This window comes from Mandrillus leucophaeus, unplaced genomic scaffold, assembly GCF_000951045.1.
Source record: "Mandrillus leucophaeus isolate KB7577 unplaced genomic scaffold, Mleu.le_1.0 Scaffold30, whole genome shotgun sequence".
In the NCBI taxonomy this organism is placed as follows: domain Eukaryota; kingdom Metazoa; phylum Chordata; class Mammalia; order Primates; family Cercopithecidae; genus Mandrillus; species Mandrillus leucophaeus.
Genome location: NW_012103143.1, coordinates 500580 through 519537, shown reverse-complemented (window position 1 = coordinate 519537; position 18958 = coordinate 500580). Strand labels below are relative to the sequence as shown.

Here is an 18958-nt window from a genome sequence, read left to right as displayed (position 1 = left end):
TGTTGCCCAGGCTGGAGTGCAGTGGTGCGATCTCAGCTCACTGCAACCTCCGCCTCCCGGGTTCAAGCAATTCTCCTGCCTGAGCCCCTCAGCTTCCCAAGTAGCCAGGTTTACAGGCGCCTGCCACCATGTCTGGCTAATTTTTGTATTTTTTAGTAGAGACGGGGTTTCACCATGTTGTCCAGGCTGGTCTCGAATTCCTGACCTCAGGTGATCTACCTGCTTTGGCCTCCCAAAGTGCTGGGATTACAGGCGTGAGACGCCGCATCTAGCCAGGAATGGCCTCTTTAATGTCTATGAGCTCCCCAAGGGCAGAGACACCCTCTAGTGCCTGGCATCGCCTCCAGGGCTGAGGAGGTGCTCACGAGTCTGTGATGCACGAATGAAGCCGTATCCCAAGCAGGGGGCTGTGTCTGCCCAGTTTACCAGTGTGTCCTTGTCACCCAGCACAGGCTGGCCAGCGAGTATCGACACAGGGTTTGATGAGTGGAGGAATGAGCCCTGCTTTGTGGTGGAGGGGCACGGGTGGAAGGAGAGCTGGGCCCCACTGGCACTCCCTGATCCTCTCTGCTCTTTTATTGCAGGCAGAGTGTCTCTGGCACAGTTCGCCTTGGCCTTCGTGACGGACACGTGCGTGGCGGGTGCGCTGCTGTGTGGGGCTGGGCTGCTCTTCCATGGGATGCTGCTGCTGCGGGGCCAGACCACATGGGAGTGGGCTCGGGGCCAGCACTCCTATGACCTGGGTCCCTGCCACAACCTGCAGGCAGCCCTGGGGCCCCGCTGGGCCCTTGTCTGGCTCTGGCCCTTCCTGGCTTCCCCATTGCCTGGGGATGGGATCACCTTCCAGACCACAGCAGATGTGGGACACACAGCCTCCTGACTCCAGGAAGAGCCAGAACTGTACAGGGAGGAAGGGGTGAGAGGGGGACCCCACCCCTAGACTCAGGAAGGAAGTCGGGTTGGACCTTAACATCTGCATTGGACAACTCCACCCCTTCCTTGGCCTTGCACCCGCCCGCCTACACACCTACGTGTCTAGGGCTTGGACCATGACTTAGGCAGAGGAGTGCAGAGGAGGGTCTGGCAGGGGGCTGCTCAGGCTGCGTAGCTGCCCCTTTGCCAGGTTAATAAAGCACTGACTTGCTTCTCAGCCTCCCTCCCATCTTTGCACAGTTTCTGGCCCCTCACTTTGTTGCTGGGGCTGTTTCTGGGTCCCTCTGTAGGGCCTGGAAACCGCAGAATGCCTGAGGCTCTCAGGGACTGGGGCTCTACGTCCCCCAGCCTGGGTGAGTTGGGGGTGGGGTACCAGCAGGACAAGGCAGTATTCTACTGATCCAGGCTATGAGAATCCAAATGTTCTTTCCCAGGTTTGGCATTTTATAGTTAAAACATTTCTGCAACAGCAGTTTCATGGAACCTCTCTTAGCTAACCTGGCCCATGGGGCAGCAGTTACGCTCTGAGAATCCATGTGGTAAGATCATGGTGCGGCAAATGGAGGCAGGATTCGAACCCAGGTCTTTGTGTTTTTGCCTTTACCCTTGCACAGCTGGAGGAAATGAGTAGGAAAGAAATCAAGGTAAAGAAATGCGCTGGGGCTGTTTGGGCATCTGTGGAGGGTGGTGCTGAGAGGGCTAGGCCTGTACCTCTCTGGACTCTTCAAGAGCTGCTTGTTAAACGTTTCTGTGTAAATAGAGTCAACAGAGATCGCCATTTCCACATGGCAGGCTTAAACACATGAGTTCGTCTGTTTTCTCTTAGGATCTCTCTAAGATGATAGTAAAGAAACCCAAAATATATACAAACGAAAAGAAAACAGGAGGGAACACAGTAGAACAAAGAGCCTGACCACATTTTCTTTTTTCTCACTCTGTCGCCAGGGCTGGAGTTCAGTGGCGCGATCTCGGCTCACTGCAACCTCCGCCTCCTGGGTTCAAGAGATTCAGCCTCCCGAGTTGCTGGGATTACAAGCACCTGCCACCAGACCTGGCTAATTTTTTTTGTTTTTTGAGACAGAGTTTTGCTCTTGTTGCTTAGGCAGGAGTGCGATGACACGATCTCAGCTCACTGCAACTTCTGCCTCCTGGGTTCAAGCGATTCTCCTGCCTCAGCCTCTCGAGTAACTGGGATTACAGGTGCCCGCCACCATGCCTGGCTAATTTTTGTATTTTTAGCAGAGACGGGGTTTCACCATGTTGGCCAGGCTGGTCTCAAACTCCTGACCTTGTGATCCACCTGCCTTGGCCTCCCAAAGTGCTGGAATTACAGGTGTGTGCCACTGCACCTGGACATGCCCAGCTGATTTTTTTGTATTTTTAGTGTAGACAGGGTTTCACCATGTTGGTCAGGATGAACTTGAATTCCTGGCACCCGCCTCTACCTCCATCCCCCAAAGTGCTAGGATTACAGGTGTGAGCTACCATGCCTGGCTGACTTTTTTTTTTTTTTTTGAGACAGAGTCTTGCTTTGTCGCCAGGGTGGAGTGCAGTGGCATGATCTCAGCTCACTGCAAGCTCCGCCTTCCGGGTTCACCACGCCCAGCTAATTTTTTGTATTTTTAGTAGAGATGGGGTTTCACCGTGTTAGCCAGGATGGTCTTATCTCCTGACCTTGTGATCCACCCGTCTTGGCCTCCCAAAGCGCCGGGATTACAGGTGTGAGCCACCGCGCCTGGCCGCCTGGCTGACATTTTCAAAGATGGAAAGTGGATGGAGAATTAAGAGCTGAAATTATGTGTTCCCAAAAGGTGGGGCCAAGAGGCAAGTGGAATTACCTGTCAGAGCCTTGGAGAGGCTCAGGAACTCCACCAGGACCATGGAGGGTGAGGTGAGGTTTCAGCCAACAATGGGGACTGGTGGGAAGTCTACGTAAGGATCAGCAGGGTGCTGCTCCCCAGCGTCCCACCCACGCCATGCAGCCAGCAGCTACCCCTCTGGGTGGGGTGGAGTGGGGTGACGTGAGGATTATTTGAAGGATAAATGGAACCAGAGAAGCTTCGGGTCTTAGGGGTACTGGGGAGGGGTGGGTGAGGGGCTGAACCAATAAATGGGGTTAAGTGAAAGTTCATAGATACTGCTGGGACGGTCCTCCCATGAAGGAACATGCTTGACCCCCAAGAACCTTCAGAGAAACCCACCGTCTGACAGGCTTTGCCCATGCCCACAAAGATGTGAGCTGCTTGGGCTGGTTGTTTTTCTAAAAGGCATGCTCTGTTGCTATTTTTTTTTTTTTTTTTTTTTTTTGAGACGGAGTCTCGCTCTGTCGCCCAGGCTGGAGTGCAGTGGCCGGATCTCAGCTCACTGCAAGCTCCGCCTCCCGGGTTCACGCCATTCTCCGGCCTCAGCCTCCCGAGTAGCTGGGACTACAGGCGCCCACCACCTCGCCCGGCTAGTTTTTTGTATTTCTTAATAGAGACAGGGTTTCACCGTGTTAGCCAGGATGGTCTCGATCTCCTGACCTCGTGATCCGCCCGTCTCGGCCTCCCAAAGTGCTGGGATTACAGGCTTGAGCCACCGCGCCCGGCCTCTGTTGCTATTTTTTAGTGACAGTAGGAACTTGGTGTGCCTGGCACTTTGGCTGAACAGATGCATTAGCAGACTCACCTTGTCCCGTTTCATCCCTTGCCCTCCACAATTTCTTATTTTCTTCCTCTTTTTTTTTTGAGACGGAGTTTCACTCTTGTTACCCAGGCTGGAGTGCAATGGTGCGATCTCGGCTCACCGAAACCTCCGCCTCCCAGAACAAGCGATTCTCCTGCCACAGCCTCCCGGTAGCTGGGATTATAGGCATGTGTCGCCATGCCCGGCTAATTTTTTTGTATTTTTAGTAGAGACGGGGTTTCTCCATGTTGGTCAGGCTGGTCTGGAACTCCTGACCTCAGGTGATCCACCTGCCTCGGCCTCCCAAAGTGTTAGGATTACAGGTGTAAGCCACCATGCCCGGCCCACAATATCTTATTTTCATGTTTTTTGTTTTGTTTTGTTTTGTTTTTCAAGATGGAGCCTCGCTCTGTTGCCCAAGCTGGAGTGCAGTGGCGTGATCTTGGCTCACTGCAACCTCTGCCTCCTGGGTTCAAGTGATTCTCCTGCCCTAGCCTTCCGAGTAGCTGGGATTGCAGGCAGCCACCATCACGCCCTGCTAATTTTTGTATTTTTGTAGAGATGGGGTTTCACCATATTGGTCAGGTTGGTCTTGTACTCCTGACCTCAGGTGATCTGCCCACCTTGGCCTCCCAAAGTGCTGGAATCACAGGCGTGAGCCACTGTGCCTGGACTCATGTTTGTTTGTTTGTTGTTTTAATTAGTGAGTAGCTACTAGAACACATTTATAAAATTCAGAGGAAACAACAGCCCCCACTGCATTTGAGAAGGTTACCATTTCCTTCGAAGTTCCTGCTGTTGCCCCTCCCTGGTGGGGGAGACACGGTCCTGTTTCAGTCATTCCATTGCTTTGCTTTATAGTTTTATTAATGTGTTTGTGTTGGCTTTGCATGTTTTCAAATGTATGAATGAAATCATGCTGAGTTTATTCTTTTACAGTTTGCCTTTTCACTTGATTATGTTGCTGAGATGTATCCGGATTACTGTGTGTAGCTGTATGGCATTCCTTTTCCCTGCTGCATAGTGATCCACTGAAATACCACAATTAATTTTTCTTTTTGGTTCCACTGGTCATTTTTTCTGTCCCTGTGCCCTTTGGGAGTCATCTCCTAAGCTCTAGTCTTGGCCCTTGCTCTTCTATGTAACCTTGAGAATCAGCTTGTCAAATTCCCCCAAAAAACCCCTTGAGATGGAGAATGGAATCCAGTTGAATCTATAGATCAGTCTGGATAAAATCAGCATCTACGTAAAATTGAATTTTCCCATTCATGAGCAGGGTTTATTTTTCCACTCCATGTTTTCAATAAAGTTGTATACCTTTTCCCATAAAGATCATGCCTTTTTAAATTGTATTAATTCTTAAGTATCTGATATTTTATGCTATTATACATGCACTATCAAAATAGACTGTGAGCCAGGGCAACATAGTGAGACCCTGTCTCTACAAAATACAAAATTAGTGGAGGCTGGGCACTGTGGCTCATGCCTGTAATCCCATACTTTGGGAGGCTGAGGCAGGAGGATCACTTGAGGCCCGGAGTTTGAGATAAGCCTGGACAACAAAGCGAGACCCTGTGTCTTAAAAAAAAAAAAAAGCCTTGTGTGGTGGTGCGTCTATAGTGTGGGGCATGGGGTGGGCTGAGGTGAGAGGATGGCTTGAGCTCAGCAGGTCGAGGCTGCAGTGAGCTGTGATTGTGCTACTGCACTCCAGTCTGGGTGACAAGAGCTAGACTCTGTCTCAAAAAAAACCAAAACCAAAACAAAATTTCTGTCCAGGCCAGGCGTGGTGGCTCACGCCTGTAATCCCAGCGCTTTGGGAGGCTAAGGCAGGCAGACCACCCAAGGTCAGGAGTTCAAGGCCAGCTTGACCAACATGGCGAAACCCCATCTCTACTAAAAATACAAAAATTAGCTAGGTGCAGTGGTGCATGCCTGTAATCCCAGCTACTCGGGAGGCTGATGCAGGATAATCGCCTGAGCCTGGGAGGCAGAGGTTGCAGTGAGCCGAGATCGCGCCAGCACACTCCAGCCTGGGCGAGAGAGGGAGACTCTGTCTCAAAAACAAACAAACATCCCCCAAAAAACACTTGTGTGCCATAAACCTAAAACTTTTTTATTGAGATGGGGTCTCTGTTACCCAGGCTGAAGTGCAGTGGCGCGATCATGGCTCTCTGCAGCCTCCACCTCCTGAGCTCAATCAATCCTTCTACCTCAGCCTCCCGAGTAGCTGGGACTAGAGGCATGCACCACCACGCCTGGCTAATTTTTGTATTTTTTGTAGAGACAGTTTCACCATGTTGCCCAGGCTGATCTTGAACTCCTGGGCTCAACTGACCCTCTTGCCTAGGCCTCCCAAAGTGCTGGGATTATAGGCGTGAGCCACCATGCCCAGCCCTTTTTAATTTTTATACCTATTAATTTTCTTGCCCATCTGTATGGGTGAGACTACTATATAATGTGGAGTGCAGGTAGCAGACACCCTTGTTTCTCACCTTAGAGGTAATAAGTTCAATATTTCACCATTAAATGTTTGTTATAGTTTTTTTTTTAAATTACTGGGCAGCCCTCATGTCAAATATTTTTATTATTATTATTTTTTGAGATGGAGTTTCACTCTTGTTGCCCAGGCTGGAGTGCAGTGGCGTGATCTCAGCTCAGTGCAACCTCCGCCTCCCAGGTTCAAGTGATTCTCCTACCTCAGCTTCCCAAGTAGCTGGGATCACAGGTGCATGCCACCATGTCCAGTTAATTTTTGTAATTTTATAATTTTGGGGCTTAACTGGAGTTCTAGAGAGAATAGAAAAAACAAAGGCAGGGGGGTGGGAATCACCCACAAAACAACAGCAGTATAGTTTCCTGGAGCTGAAGGATGCACATCTCCACCCACAGCACAGCAAATGATAGGAACACATGGTGGCCGGGCGCGGTGGCTCATGCCTGTGATCCCAGCACTTTGGGAGGCCGAGGCAGGCGGATCACAAGGTGAGGAGATCAAGACCATCCTGGCTAACACAGTGAAACCCTGTCTCTACTAAAAATACAAAAAATTAACCAGGCGTGGTGGCGGGTGCCTGTAATCCCAGCTACTGGGAGGCTGAGGCAGGAGAATGGCGTGAACCTGGGAGGCAGAGCTTGCAGTGAGCTGAGATGGCGCTACTGCACTCCAGCCCGGGCGACAGCGAGACTCCGTCTCAATACATAAATAAAAATAAATAAAATGAATAAATAAAAAAATCTTTAAAAACTCTTAACGACTTTTTTTTTTGATAGGGACAGGGTCTCACCATGTTGCACAGGCTGGTCTCCAGCTTATGGGTTCAAGTGATCCTCCTGCCTTGGCCTCTCAAAGGGCTGGGATTACAAGTGTTAACCACTATACCTGGCCTCTAATGACTTTTTTTTTTCTTTTCTTTTGAGACAGAGTTTTGCTTTTTTTTTTTTTTTTGAGACAGAGTTTTGCTCTTGCCCAGGCTAGAGTGGTGCAGTGGCGCAATCTTGGTTCACTGCAACCTCTGCCTTCCTGTTTCAAGCAATTCTCCTGCCTCAGCCTCCCAAGTAGCTGGGATTACAGGCACCTGCCACCATGCCCAGCTAGTTTTTGTATTTTTAGTAGAGATGGGGTTTCACCATGTTGCCCAGGCTGGTCTCAAACTCCTGGCCTTGTGATCTGCCCACCTCAGCCTCCCAAAGTGCTGGGATTATAGGTGTGAGCCACGGCGCCCGGCCTTCTGGCCACAACTTTTAAAAGAAGATATTTGAGGATATGTTTCACCAAATGAGGGTGAACTGAGAAATAGGAAGCCACTGGGCCCAGGAATCAGGATCTAGCCCAGGAGAAAGGCAAAGGGAATCTACCTGGAGAACAAACAGTCCTCAGTGAAGCAGGGGATGAAGGGAAGTGTCTAGAAAAAAGAGGAGCTGTCAGACGGTAGGGGAAGAATTAGCAATTGGCCCATCAGAAAACAAAGTAAATGAGAAACTCAGGGCAACTCATTAACTCCATTTAAAAAACAGTACAAGGAAGGTAATTTAATTATAGTCCAACTCTTGGCTCCGCAGTTAATAACTTTCACATAGTAATAGAAATAGTAATCTGAGTATTTTTTAACCTAATAACTAGGGATGGGGGAGGGGTGCTGACAAAAGAGAGCTAAAGCCTCATGTATGACAACAGGGAGTCAACAGGTAATGCCTAAGATTGATCTATCAAGCAAGAGTCACATAAGCACATTTTAAAAATAGCTGAACGAACTAGAAGTGACTGCTGGGTAGGGGAGCTGTACTAGAGAATGGGGAGACTGTTTTCTTGTTACAAACTGTGTAATTCCACATTAGTAAGTGGACACATGTTTTTAAATACGTATGTTTTAGAAAAACACCAATTCTGCTTGTGCTTAATGTCCACAATTTCTCTCTAGTGTGTGCACTGGGCACCCTGCACTGTTTCTTGCTTCACGTTGCTTTATGAACACTTACTGTCCACATGGCGCGGCTCATGTATTTCTTAGTGGTAGGTACATAGTATTACATGACATAAATTTACATCAGGTGCTGGGCATATGTCTCCCATTTCATCCTCAGAAACAGCTATGATGAGAAAGGCCCCGCCTTTCCTGCTAATTCTCATGATGTGGCCACTGCCCTGGGAACTTCCCACCCAGGACTGATTTGGGCCCCAGGACATAGAAGGGCATCTATATGGGCAGTTCTGGACTTCTGCCTCCTGTGGCACCTCCCCGGAGCCCCAGAAACACCTCTCCTGGTGCTCCTGGCCCTGGCTCTGCTCTGTCTCGCTCTGCCTTCCTCTCCTGGGGTTTCTTTCTGGGCATGAGCATCCCTGTCAGGAGCAGCTGCTGTGTGATCTTTAGGGGCTCTAGTGAGGCTGGAGCTACCAGCTCCCTGCGGGGCACCCTCTGCCCTCCTGCACCCCCTTCTCCCTGAACAACCTTTTTGTGGCATTGTAGGCCTGAGACTGGCTAAGTCTAAGATTTCAGAGAAGTTTCTTGGGGAGATGAGGGCTATTCCCTGGGCTTGCTCAGCTGACAAGCAGAGAGGAGAGCACATGTTTTGCCCGCAAGCTGAGTGGGCTGCAGCCCAGCCTCTGGAACTCCAGGGAGCAACAGAAGGCTCAGTCTCACCCCAGAAGCGCTTCTGATCTCCCTGGCCAGGACTAGCCCAATTTTGGCCTTGGCCTGCAGCGGGAGATGAGTGATGTGCATGAGGGATGTGGCAGTGGAGAAAGGCTGGGCCTGTCCTGCTCAGCTCAGTTTGACCGCTTTGGAGCTCTGTTCCGAGCCTGGTATGGTTTCTGGAAAAGGCTGGGGAGGGGATGGTGTAGCAGGACCTCAGCGGGACCATGCCTGGTTGCTCGGAGGAGGAGGAGTTGAGCCTTCCTGGGTACTCACTAACCTGCTACTATAGGCCCAGCAGTCGGGGTGGTGAGGAAGGGGGTGCTTAGGAGAGGGGAAACGAGGTATCACCCCAGCACACTGCTGTGTGAGGAGTGGGCCTGGGGCCATTGAACCTGCCCAGTTCTCCCTGGCTGATTGTACAGGGGCTTTCACAGCAGCCGAGGGCTCAGGCGGCCGCCAACCCCTCGCTCCCGGGCATGTTGACATGGGCGCTCAGCAAGGGTGCACTTTGGCCTTCTCGAAGCACCAGCACCTATGGAGGAGTGGCCATGGCAGCAGGGGGCATGCACCCCTGACCCCTTGCCATTAGGGTCTGCGCTGGCCCTAATAACAGGCCATAGGGCTCCACTGTGCAGATACCCCCACCCCCACCCGGTAGCCCCCCAAGGGCTTTGTTGGCACTCACCCTGACTGTCCTCCCCAGGGTCCCACTCACCTTCCACATGGTACAAGTGTGGCGCCTACCTTGATGATGTCTGAGATGCCCTTGTTACTGAGACTCTCCACAAAGGTCTCCAGGGGGTAGTTGAGCCCGGGCACCAGCAAGGGTACCTAAGTTTGGGGACAAAGAAGTAAGGAAACCAGCCCTCGTGACAGTGTTTGGCACATTCCCAAGTGCATTCAGGCCCAGTCTCTGCTAAGCCTCAGCACCCCTGCAGGGTGGGCAAGACAACTGCTGGGTGGAGGAGGATGCAGGCGTGGTGAGGAAGTGAATGCCCCAGGGCCACATGGTGAGTGATGAAACCTAGACCTCTGGACTCCCGCCCAGTCTGGGGCTGTTTACTGCATATTCCAGTCTTTTGCAGTCTGGTCCTGCCAACTTGGGGTCAGACCTGGGCCCTAGGGGAAAACCAGGCCCTTCACTCTGCGGGCGATGCTCTTTGAGGCACAGGGTCTCCTCTTCCTGTTGCAGGAGTAGCTGGGCAGCAGGGTGGGCTCTGGGGTCCCCCAGCCCCCAAAAGGCTTCTGGGAGGTGTAGGTGGGGCTCAGGCTCTGGCAGTTTTCCCAGCACCTTTGGTATGGCTTCTGGAGACCCCTCACAGGCTGCAAGAAAAGCAGCAGAGGTAGAGCTTGGGGCTCCCTCCAGAGGCCCCTGCTGGGGTCTTGGCCTGGTCTGTGGTGGGAGAATAGGTTTGCTGGCCAGCTGGCAGCCACCCACATGCTCTGACCCTGACCTGGTGGGGCTCTGTGGGCATCTCATCAGGCCCCTGCCCTGGCCTTTTCCACTCCATATCTAAGTGAGGAGCATCCAGTACCTTGAAGAAGGCCCGAGGCAGGGAATAGAGCGCCTCGTTGTACAAGCAGCAGACCAGCAGCCCCAGGACAGGACGGGCTGTCGAGGTGTTCTGCAGGTGAAGTGTGAGCTTAAAGGTGGGGCCAAGGCCCTGAACCTATAGAGGGGGTGGGTGGAGAAAGCCCTTAGGACCTGGCAGCCTTGGGCACGGAGTACAGTGTGCTCTGCCTTCCTTCCACCAATGCCCTCATGTCCCCTCCTCCTACTCAATCTGCCTCCCAGCAGACACAGAAGACCAGAAGGGGCAGAGGGATCAGAAGAGGCCAGAGAGGGTGAGAGCCTGAGGGAGGCCAGGCAGCAAGTCAGAGGCAGAGCTGGCCTGGGACTGTAGGCCTCGACTCTCACCCTGAGCCCCTCACCCCACCCCCTGCCTGTTCCACCTCCCACTTTCATCCTAGGGTAGCCTTGATCAGTTCATTTTTCTCCCGCTTCCCCGGAGTTGCCTTGTAGCCTCTTCCTCCTTTGCATCTATCCGCTCTTTAGGAAAAGAGAACTCAGAACCTGGTTGGGTCAGATGCCACACCTCAGGGACACATTTAGAGCTGGTCAGAGCCCTGCTGACCCTAAGCTCATTTGCGTTTGAGCCTTGCGGGCTCCTCATTGTGCCCGTGCTGGTCTCGGTGCTTGTGGTTGAGGCCGGGATGGCCCCTTCCCTGTACCCAGCAGTCCTAACACGTTGGGCTGCCCACAGTTACCAAAGTGACAGCCTTCTTCCCTGTACCATAGGTGTAAGGATCCCATCAGGTTCTTGGGAAGAAATATCCCAGTGTGACTACTCTGGGGGCCTGAGCTGGACCCTCGGCATGACCAGCCGAGGAGAGAGGTGGCACAGGAGGGTGGGAAGGTGAGGCTGCTCTCACCAAGGAGGACACGAGACTCGTCCCCAGGTCTGCGGGAAGGTGATGGGGAGCACGGGCTGAGTTGGCTTGGAATTGGCTCTGGGGCTTAGCTGTGTGGCAGAGGGGTTCCTGCGCACCCTGGCCTCTGCCCCTCTGGCCCTGACTCTGTCCTCACCCAGATGCTCACCACGGCGTGCAGCTTGAGTGGCTCTCGGGCTGTCGCGGACACGGGGCTCAGGCTGGACTCGAGGGCCTGCAGGTAGGCACGGGCAGCCCGCAGGCGCAGCAGGTATAGGTCTGTCTGGAAGGCCCGGTGCATGGCTGTGGAGAAGGGTCCCAGAGGCTAACAGTGGATGCAGGGGTGGCAGGGAGGAGGCAGCAACAGGGCACTCCTGCTCAGGCTGGTGTGGGGAGGGTGCAAAAAGAGGGTGCTGTGGGAGGGGTCTGCAGGAGCTGGGGAGGTGGGAAAGAGCCCAGCCTTCTGGCAAAACTGGATGCTGTGGCCTTGCCCTGCCTCTTCTCACTCTCTTACCACCTCTCTGCCCGCACCGTCTAGCTCCTTCGCTGGCTCCTCTGTCTGGCCCTAGAGGCTGTTGTTCTGAGTCTGGTCCATGGTCCTCTTCTCATCCTCCATCTTCTTCCCCCAGACAATCCGTGTCCTGCCACAGCTCTGACCACCACAAAGAGGAACAGCCACGAGCTCCTGAGGGCAGGCCCCACATTCCTCCTGAGTCCTCAGTGTCCACGCTCGATATTGTGCATGTGTCTCCAGCAGCTTAGTGAGCACCCGCGCCTGCCTCCTGCTCATCTCCACGGGGAAGTCCCATCAACACCTCAGGCCCAATGCTGTGGAAACCAGCCTCGTGGTCCTGCCTCCGTCACTGCCTCCCTGTCCGTCAAGTCACCTAGGTCCACCCCTCACATCTCACCGTTTGCAGGATCACATGACTCTTCCCTAAGCTGCCTCCAGGGCCCACCCCGCACCCACCCCACTGTCCCTCCTCTTCCAGACTGGGCACCCCGGTCCCCCAGGCTGGCCTCGCTCTTCCGTGGGTGTGAGGTGGCTTCTGCCATTCCAAGTTTCACATTTTATGCCCTTTTTCTCCAGTACTTTTACAATTTATTTTTAATCTATCCAGAACTAATTTTTGTGGCCGATATGAAGAAAAGGTCTGATTTTCTTGCTTTTTTTTTTGAGATGGAGTTTCACTCTTGTTGCTCAGGCAGGAGTGCAATGACACGATCTCAGCTCACTGCAACCTCTGCCTCCCGGGTTCAAGCAATTCTCCTGCCTCAGCGTCCCAAGTAGCTGGAATTACAAGCATGCGCCACCAAGCCTGGCTAATTTTTTGTATTTAGTAGAGATGGGGTTTCACCACGTTGGTCAGCTGGTCTCGAACTCCTGACCTCTGGTGATCCGCCCACCTTGGCCTCCCAAAGTGCTGGGATTACAGGCATGAGCCACTGTGCCTGGCTGAAAAGGTCTAATTTTCTTTTCTAGAAGCAAATCGTCCTGATTGTGTGTTTTTGGACAGTCTCACATTTCCCTGCCAATTCAAAATGACACCTTTCACACACTCTGACTTTCCACATGTTCAGGGTCAGTTTCTGGACTTCCTAATCCTGCCCCGATCTCCATTCTATTTCTACATCCACACCACAGCTTCTGATTCCCACAGCTTGAGTTCATTTTGCTACCTGATAGGGTAAGTCCCCTCATTCTTGTTTTCCCCGATCTTCTTAGGTTTACTCTTTGAATCAACTGGCCAGGTTCTTAAAACAAACCCCACTGGGATTTTAACTGCAACTTAAAGCTTTACAGCATTAGGTCTTCCCATCCTGCAACTTGGTAAATCTCTCCACTTAAGCATTCTTGAAGGCGGTCTTTTCTGTTCTTGAAGATAGTTTTACAATTTTATTAGACTTTGTACATTTTCTTTTTCTTTGAGATGGAGTCTCGCTCTTGTCGCCCAGGCTGGAGTGCAGTGGTGTGATCTTGGTTTACTGCAACCTTTGCCTCCTGGGTTCAAGTGATTCTCCTGCCTCAGGACATTACAGGCGCATGCCACCATGCCCAGCTAATTTTGTATTTTTAGTAGCAAGGGGGTTTCACCATGTTGGCCACGCTGGTCACGAACTCTTGACCTCAGGTGATCCGCCTGCCTCGGCCTCCCAAACAGCTGGGATTACAGGCGTGAGCTACTGAACTGAACCTGCTTTCTTAAATCCAGGTCAACGCCCTGTGCCTCTGCCTACATTACCTTGCTCTGCCCTGTCTGGGGGTCTGGCAATCATCTTTTAGGGTGAAGCCCAAAGTCACCTCGCTCTGAAGCCTTTCCCAAGCTTCCCAGGCAGAAGTCCTTACTCCCTCTGTGTGCTCCAAAAGCTCTTTGCAGAAACCCCTTCTACACCTGATCACGAAGTTGGCCCCTTCATGAGTTCCTAAAGTAGGGACTATTCTTGTTCTTTTGTTTTTTTTTTTTTGAGACAGAGTCTCGCTCTGTTGCCTAGGCTGGAGTGCAGTGGCACGATCTTGGCTCACTGCAACCTCCACCCCCTGGGTTCAAGCGATTCTTCTGCCTCAGCCTCCCAAGTAGCTGGGACTATAGGTGCACACCAACACGCCTGGCTAATTTTTGTATTTTTAGTAGAGATGGGGTTTCACCATATTGGCCAGGCTGGTCTTGAACTCCTGACCTCATGATCTGCCCATCTCGGCCTCCCAAAGTGGTGGGATTATAGGCGTGAGCCACCACACCCGGCCCAAGGTGGGGACTATTCTAATTCAAGGCATCTGGCACAAGGCCTGACATAATCATAGGTACTAAATGAGTGAATGAATGAACGAACGATGAATGAATGAACAAATAAACAAGTGGGCAGGAAAAACTGGACAAGAAGACACTGGTCAAATTCTACTTTTCTCTCTCTCTCTTTTTTTTTTTGGCGGGGGAAAGAAGTATCATTATGTTACCCAAGTAGGTCTTGAACTCCTGGACTCATGCTGTCCCCCCACCTCTGACTCTCTGTAAGTGCTGGGATTACAGGCATGAGCCACCATACCCAGCCAAAATTCTACTTTCCTCATGAGAATTCCTGCATTTGGAAGTGACTGTTCCCTTCCCTGAATTCTAAGCGTTCTTGCTGTCACCTACAGCACCTTCCGGCCTGAGGAACAGTGATTTGCAGGCAAGATGTACCTCCTAGGCTGTCCCTGGATTTCCAGAGGCGAGTGACCTGCCTAGTTGGCTGAGATCTCCTCCCACTACACAGGGTGGCTAGGCAGCACTCCCCCAGCTTTGCTGTGTAGGAGTAATGGAGGAAGAAGAAGGGAAAGGACCCAGTCTGAGTCTCACCAGTGCCAGCCTCCCGCTCTCGCAGTGTCTGATCCACGTAAAGCCGGGTCTTTCGGGGCACGTTGAGTTTCATGGCCTGGGCTGGCGGGGGACCCACCTCACTTCCTCCCTCTACAAACACTGCTGTACGCTTCAGGATCTTGATGATCAGGCCACCACCTAGGGAAGTGGACAGTGGAAATGGATTTGTCCTCCCTACTTCTACCCACATTCCCATTCTTTCTTCCCCAAACAATCTGCCTCCTATAGAGTTGCTTCCGTACACATCTGTCTTCCAGATGAGACTATTTCTGGAAGTAATGAACTGCATCTTAATAGTCTCCCATCATTAATTCATTAATCCATTTAGCAGTTATTTGTGGAGTACTGTGATGTTCCTGGCATTGTGGCAGGCACAATGCCTGGGCATGCTGGGTGAACTAGAGAGATTGAATCCAGCCCAGGACCCGGCCCCTAGGCTGTCCCAGTGGAGGCCTAGCTCCAGAAGGACACATCTGTAGGCCTTGCTTTCCACACCCAGGTCCACCCATGCTTCATACACACCTTCTCCTCTTTCCCCAGAAGCAGCCCTGTCCCTTCACTCCCGACTCCAGGGCCCTTGCCAGGTCTGACTCCACTCACCTCGAGTGGTCATGATGAGGGTGTTGTCCTCCCGCCCGTAGCGGCCAAAGCAAAGACTGGTCACTGCATCCTATGTGGAGACGTCAGAGTTTAGCTGGGGAAATATCTTGGAGAGGCAAGCAAGACAGGGGATGGGTAGGGGAGGCCCCAGATGTAATAGGTGAGAAGTGATAGAGATAGGCCTGGGGCATCACTGCCTCTGAAATAGTTCCTATATTTCTCATCTCCACTCCAATCTCACTACCTCAGTTCTAGACCACATATCACCGGCCCTCACTTTTGTGGTCAACCTCCAAATAGGTCTCCCAGACTCGTCTTTCGGGTCTTTCTCCCCAGTCTGTCCTTCACAATGCTGCCTTTGCTACCTTTCAAAAACACAAATATGTCTGGTCTCTGCTAGAAAACCTCCAATGGCTTTTGTCCTCTTTGTTAGGACACTGAAGGCCTTCAACATTTGACTCCAACCCGCCTTTTCTGTCAGTTCTCTCTTCTTTACCCTTCTTTCAACCAGCATACCACCAGCCCTCCCAGCACCGATGGCCCAAGCCAGTTGTTTGCAACTTTTATATTGTGACATGGGACAATTTACACACACAGGTGCACACATGCACACACACAGTTTCACTTGTGACATACTTTTTTTTTTTGAGACAGAGTCTCACTTCATCGCCCAGGCTGGAGTGCAGTGGCACGATCTCCAGCTCACTGCAACCTCCGCCTCCTGGGTTCAAGTGATTCTGCCTCAGCCTTCCCAGTAGCTGTGATTATAGGCGTGCACTGCCATGCTTGGCTAATTTTTGTATTTGCATTTGTAATTATTTATTTATTTTTGTTGTTTTGTTTTTTTGTTTTGAGATAGAGTCTTGCTCTGTGGCCCAGGCTGGAGTGCAGTGGTGCGATCTCAGTTCACTCCAACCTTCGCCTTCCATTGTTCAAGTAATTCTCCTGCCTCAGCCTCCCAAGTAGCTGGGATTACAGGTGTGTGCCATCACACCTGGCTAATTTGTTTATTTTTAGTAGAGATGGGGTTTCACCATGTTGGCCAGGCTGTTCTAGAACTGTGATCACCTGCCTCGGCCTTCCAAAGTGCTGGGATTACAGGCGTGGGATAGTGTGCCCGACCCTCACTTGTGACATACTTTGAATTTACTATTCTATTTTTTAAAATGTTGCTGGTTGTGATCCACTAAACTGATTTAATGATTCACAACTTAGAGTCTGAAAACCTCTGGTCCAAACTCATCAAATGACCTGGATTCCTTAATCAAGAGCCTTCATACTTCTCAGGCTTTATTCATGCTATTCTCTGTGCAGAATGTTCTTCCTCCATTTGTCTACCTGACAAACTGTTTTGAGGCCCAGCTGAACTGTCACTTGTTCTGTGAAGTGTCCCATGGAGTCCATTCCCATTTATCTCACCCCACCACCCTTGTCACTCAGCCCCCTCTGCGCTTTTTAGCACTTTGCTCTGCTTCAGTTGGCCCTGCTTTTAAATTTGCTGTGTCTCTGGCTGGCTGTTACCTTAGACTGTAAGCCTTCTGAAAACAAGGACTTAGTCATCATTTTACACCCTCCCACGCCTACCAATATGGTGACTTGTATATATGAGGTGCTCAACATTTTTTTTTTTTTTTTTTTAAGATGGAGTCTCGCTCTGTTGTCCAGGCTGGAGTGCCATGATGTGATCTCGGCTCACTGCAACCTCTGCCTCCCAGGTTCAAGCGATTCTCCTGCCTCAGCCTCCTGAGTAGCTGGGATTACAGGTACGTGCCACCATGCCCAGCTAATTTTTGTATTTTCAGTAGCAAGGGGGTTATGCCATGTTGGCCAGGCTGGTTTTGAACTCCTGACCTAGGTGATCTGCCCACCTTGGCCTCCCAAAGTGCTGGGATTACAGGTGTGAGCCACTGCGCCTGGCCTCAACAAATGTTTTTAAAATGCATCAATGTGTGGTCGGGAGAGGCAGCTAAGAAGCCCCGGAGGTGAGACCAGGGCAAGGAGGAGTGAGTGGCAGATGCCACAGATGGGGCTCACCGGCGTGTGGATGACGTTGAGAAGGGCCTTGTCGCGATAAATGCGGACCTCTCCGTTGGCCAGCCCAGCCATGACGGCCTGCAGGCCCCGGGAATGCTGCTCCAGGAGGTTCATGGTCAGGATGGCTGCAGGCATCTGCACTGTCCACAGCTTCTTCCCCTGGCAGGGAACAGCCAGTGTCTGTGGAGGGCTCAGGGCTTACAGTGGAAAGAAGAGTTTCTGGGGTGGGGAAGCCAGAGGGCTTCCTTGCCAAGGGGGCATTGGGGACATAGGCGTGGAGGGGCTGCTGTTTGCTGGGGGCCGCACCTTGTGGGTGAAGCCGTGCAGGCTGTCTTGGGTACTGCCCACCACTAGGACCTTGTGTACCCGGATAAGTCCCACAGGCTGGGCGCTCAGCTCGATGCAGTACTTGGGGTGCTTGGAGTCTCTGTGGAATAAACGACACACTGTCCGGCCCCAGAGAAATCGTCTGCACTTCCATGGCTGACCCTCCTCTCTCTAAACCCCACGGACTCACCTGGGAGGAACACTGGCCCCAAAGCATATGACCCTGGGATTATTTCTACCTCTGCCACCTTAGTAAATGTGTGGCCTTGGAAAAGCTCAAGTGTGTCTTCCTCCCACCTTCACTATGGTGGCTTATCTTCTCCCACCTTCACTATAGTGGCTTGTATGATCATCTGGCATTTAACAGAGTTTTCAGTGAGTTTACCTTTGGCTGGACTAGCCAGGACAAGTGGACTTAGGCACTTTATTATGAGAAAAGGATGAAGAGCTTTGCCCTGTGTCAATGTAGTTTTTAGTTTACTGGCCTCTCAATTGTAGTTTCCCTTTCCAGAAAGTACAGTTAGTTCCTCCCTATTCGAGAAGCACCCGCCAATGTCTTTCCCGCTTTGAGTTGGCCTACAACACTCTTCCCAAATTTCTCAACAACTGGTTCCATCTTAACCTTCAAGCCACCTCCACAGAGAGGTGTTCCCGATCACCCTTATCCAGTATTTTTCCCCACTGAGCTTGTATTTTTTCTCCATAGCACTCATCCAATTTGTAGGAATATCTTGGTTTCTTCACTTGAATATATCTGTCTTCCCCACAAGGACAGGGACCATATTTTTCTTGTTCATCAATATATCCCTAATACCACACACTGCATAATGCATAGTAGGTGCTCAATAAATATTTATTGAATTTAAAAAATGCATTTTGGACTGGGCGTGGTGGCTTATGCCTGTAATCCCGGCACTTTGGGAGGCCAAGGCGGGTGGATCACGAGGTCAGGCATTCAAGACCAGCCTGGCCAATGTGGTGAAACCCCATCCCTACTAAAAATTCAAAAATTAGCCAGGTGTGGTGGTGCACACCTGTAGTCCCAGCTACTCAGGAGGCTGAGACAGGAGAATCACTTGAACCCGGGAGGTGGAGGTTGCAGTGAGCCAAGATCGTGCCACTGCACTCCAGCCTCGGTGACAAAGTGAGACTCTGTCTCCAAAAAAAGAAAAAAAAAAAAAGCATGTTATATGGAATATTAAACTAATGCATAAACAAGTGTCATGTCATGTACCCTGGAAAGTAACAAATATGGGAAATTCTTTTTTTATTTCTTCCCATCTGTTTTCTTTTCTTTTTTTTTTGACATGGAGTCTCGCTTTGTCACCCAGGCTGGAGTGCAGTGGTGTGATCTCAGCTCACTGCAAGCTCCACCTCCCAGGTTCATGCCATTCTCCTGACTCAGCCTCCTGAGTAGCTGGGACTACAGGCGCCCGCCACCACGCCTGGCTAATTTTTTGTATTTTTAGTAGAGACAGG

At 51.4% G+C, this 18958-nt stretch overlaps 2 protein-coding genes across 2 annotated transcripts in view; one reads left to right on the top strand and one right to left on the bottom strand.

The window, feature by feature from the left end:
• ZDHHC24 (zinc finger, DHHC-type containing 24) overlaps positions 1-1727 on the top strand; it is an 8010-nt gene extending 6283 nt beyond the window's left edge. Inside the window, exon 3 of the mRNA XM_011986932.1 lies at positions 585-1727. Coding sequence (XP_011842322.1) covers positions 585-880 — 296 coding nt within the window. The 3' untranslated portion in view covers positions 881-1727. The remainder of the gene's footprint in view (positions 1-584) is intronic.
• A 5868-nt stretch (positions 1728-7595) lies between these two features.
• BBS1 (Bardet-Biedl syndrome 1) overlaps positions 7596-18958 on the bottom strand; it is a 25952-nt gene continuing 14589 nt past the window's right edge. The window contains exons 10-17 of the mRNA XM_011986933.1: positions 17459-17579; positions 17153-17311; positions 15119-15188; positions 14498-14656; positions 11329-11462; positions 10265-10399; positions 9474-9560; positions 7596-9261 (exon numbers count right to left, since the gene is read on the bottom strand). Of these exons, the coding sequence (XP_011842323.1) occupies positions 9175-9261; positions 9474-9560; positions 10265-10399; positions 11329-11462; positions 14498-14656; positions 15119-15188; positions 17153-17311; positions 17459-17579 (952 nt within the window). The 3' untranslated portion in view covers positions 7596-9174. The remainder of the gene's footprint in view (positions 9262-9473; positions 9561-10264; positions 10400-11328; positions 11463-14497; positions 14657-15118; positions 15189-17152; positions 17312-17458; positions 17580-18958) is intronic.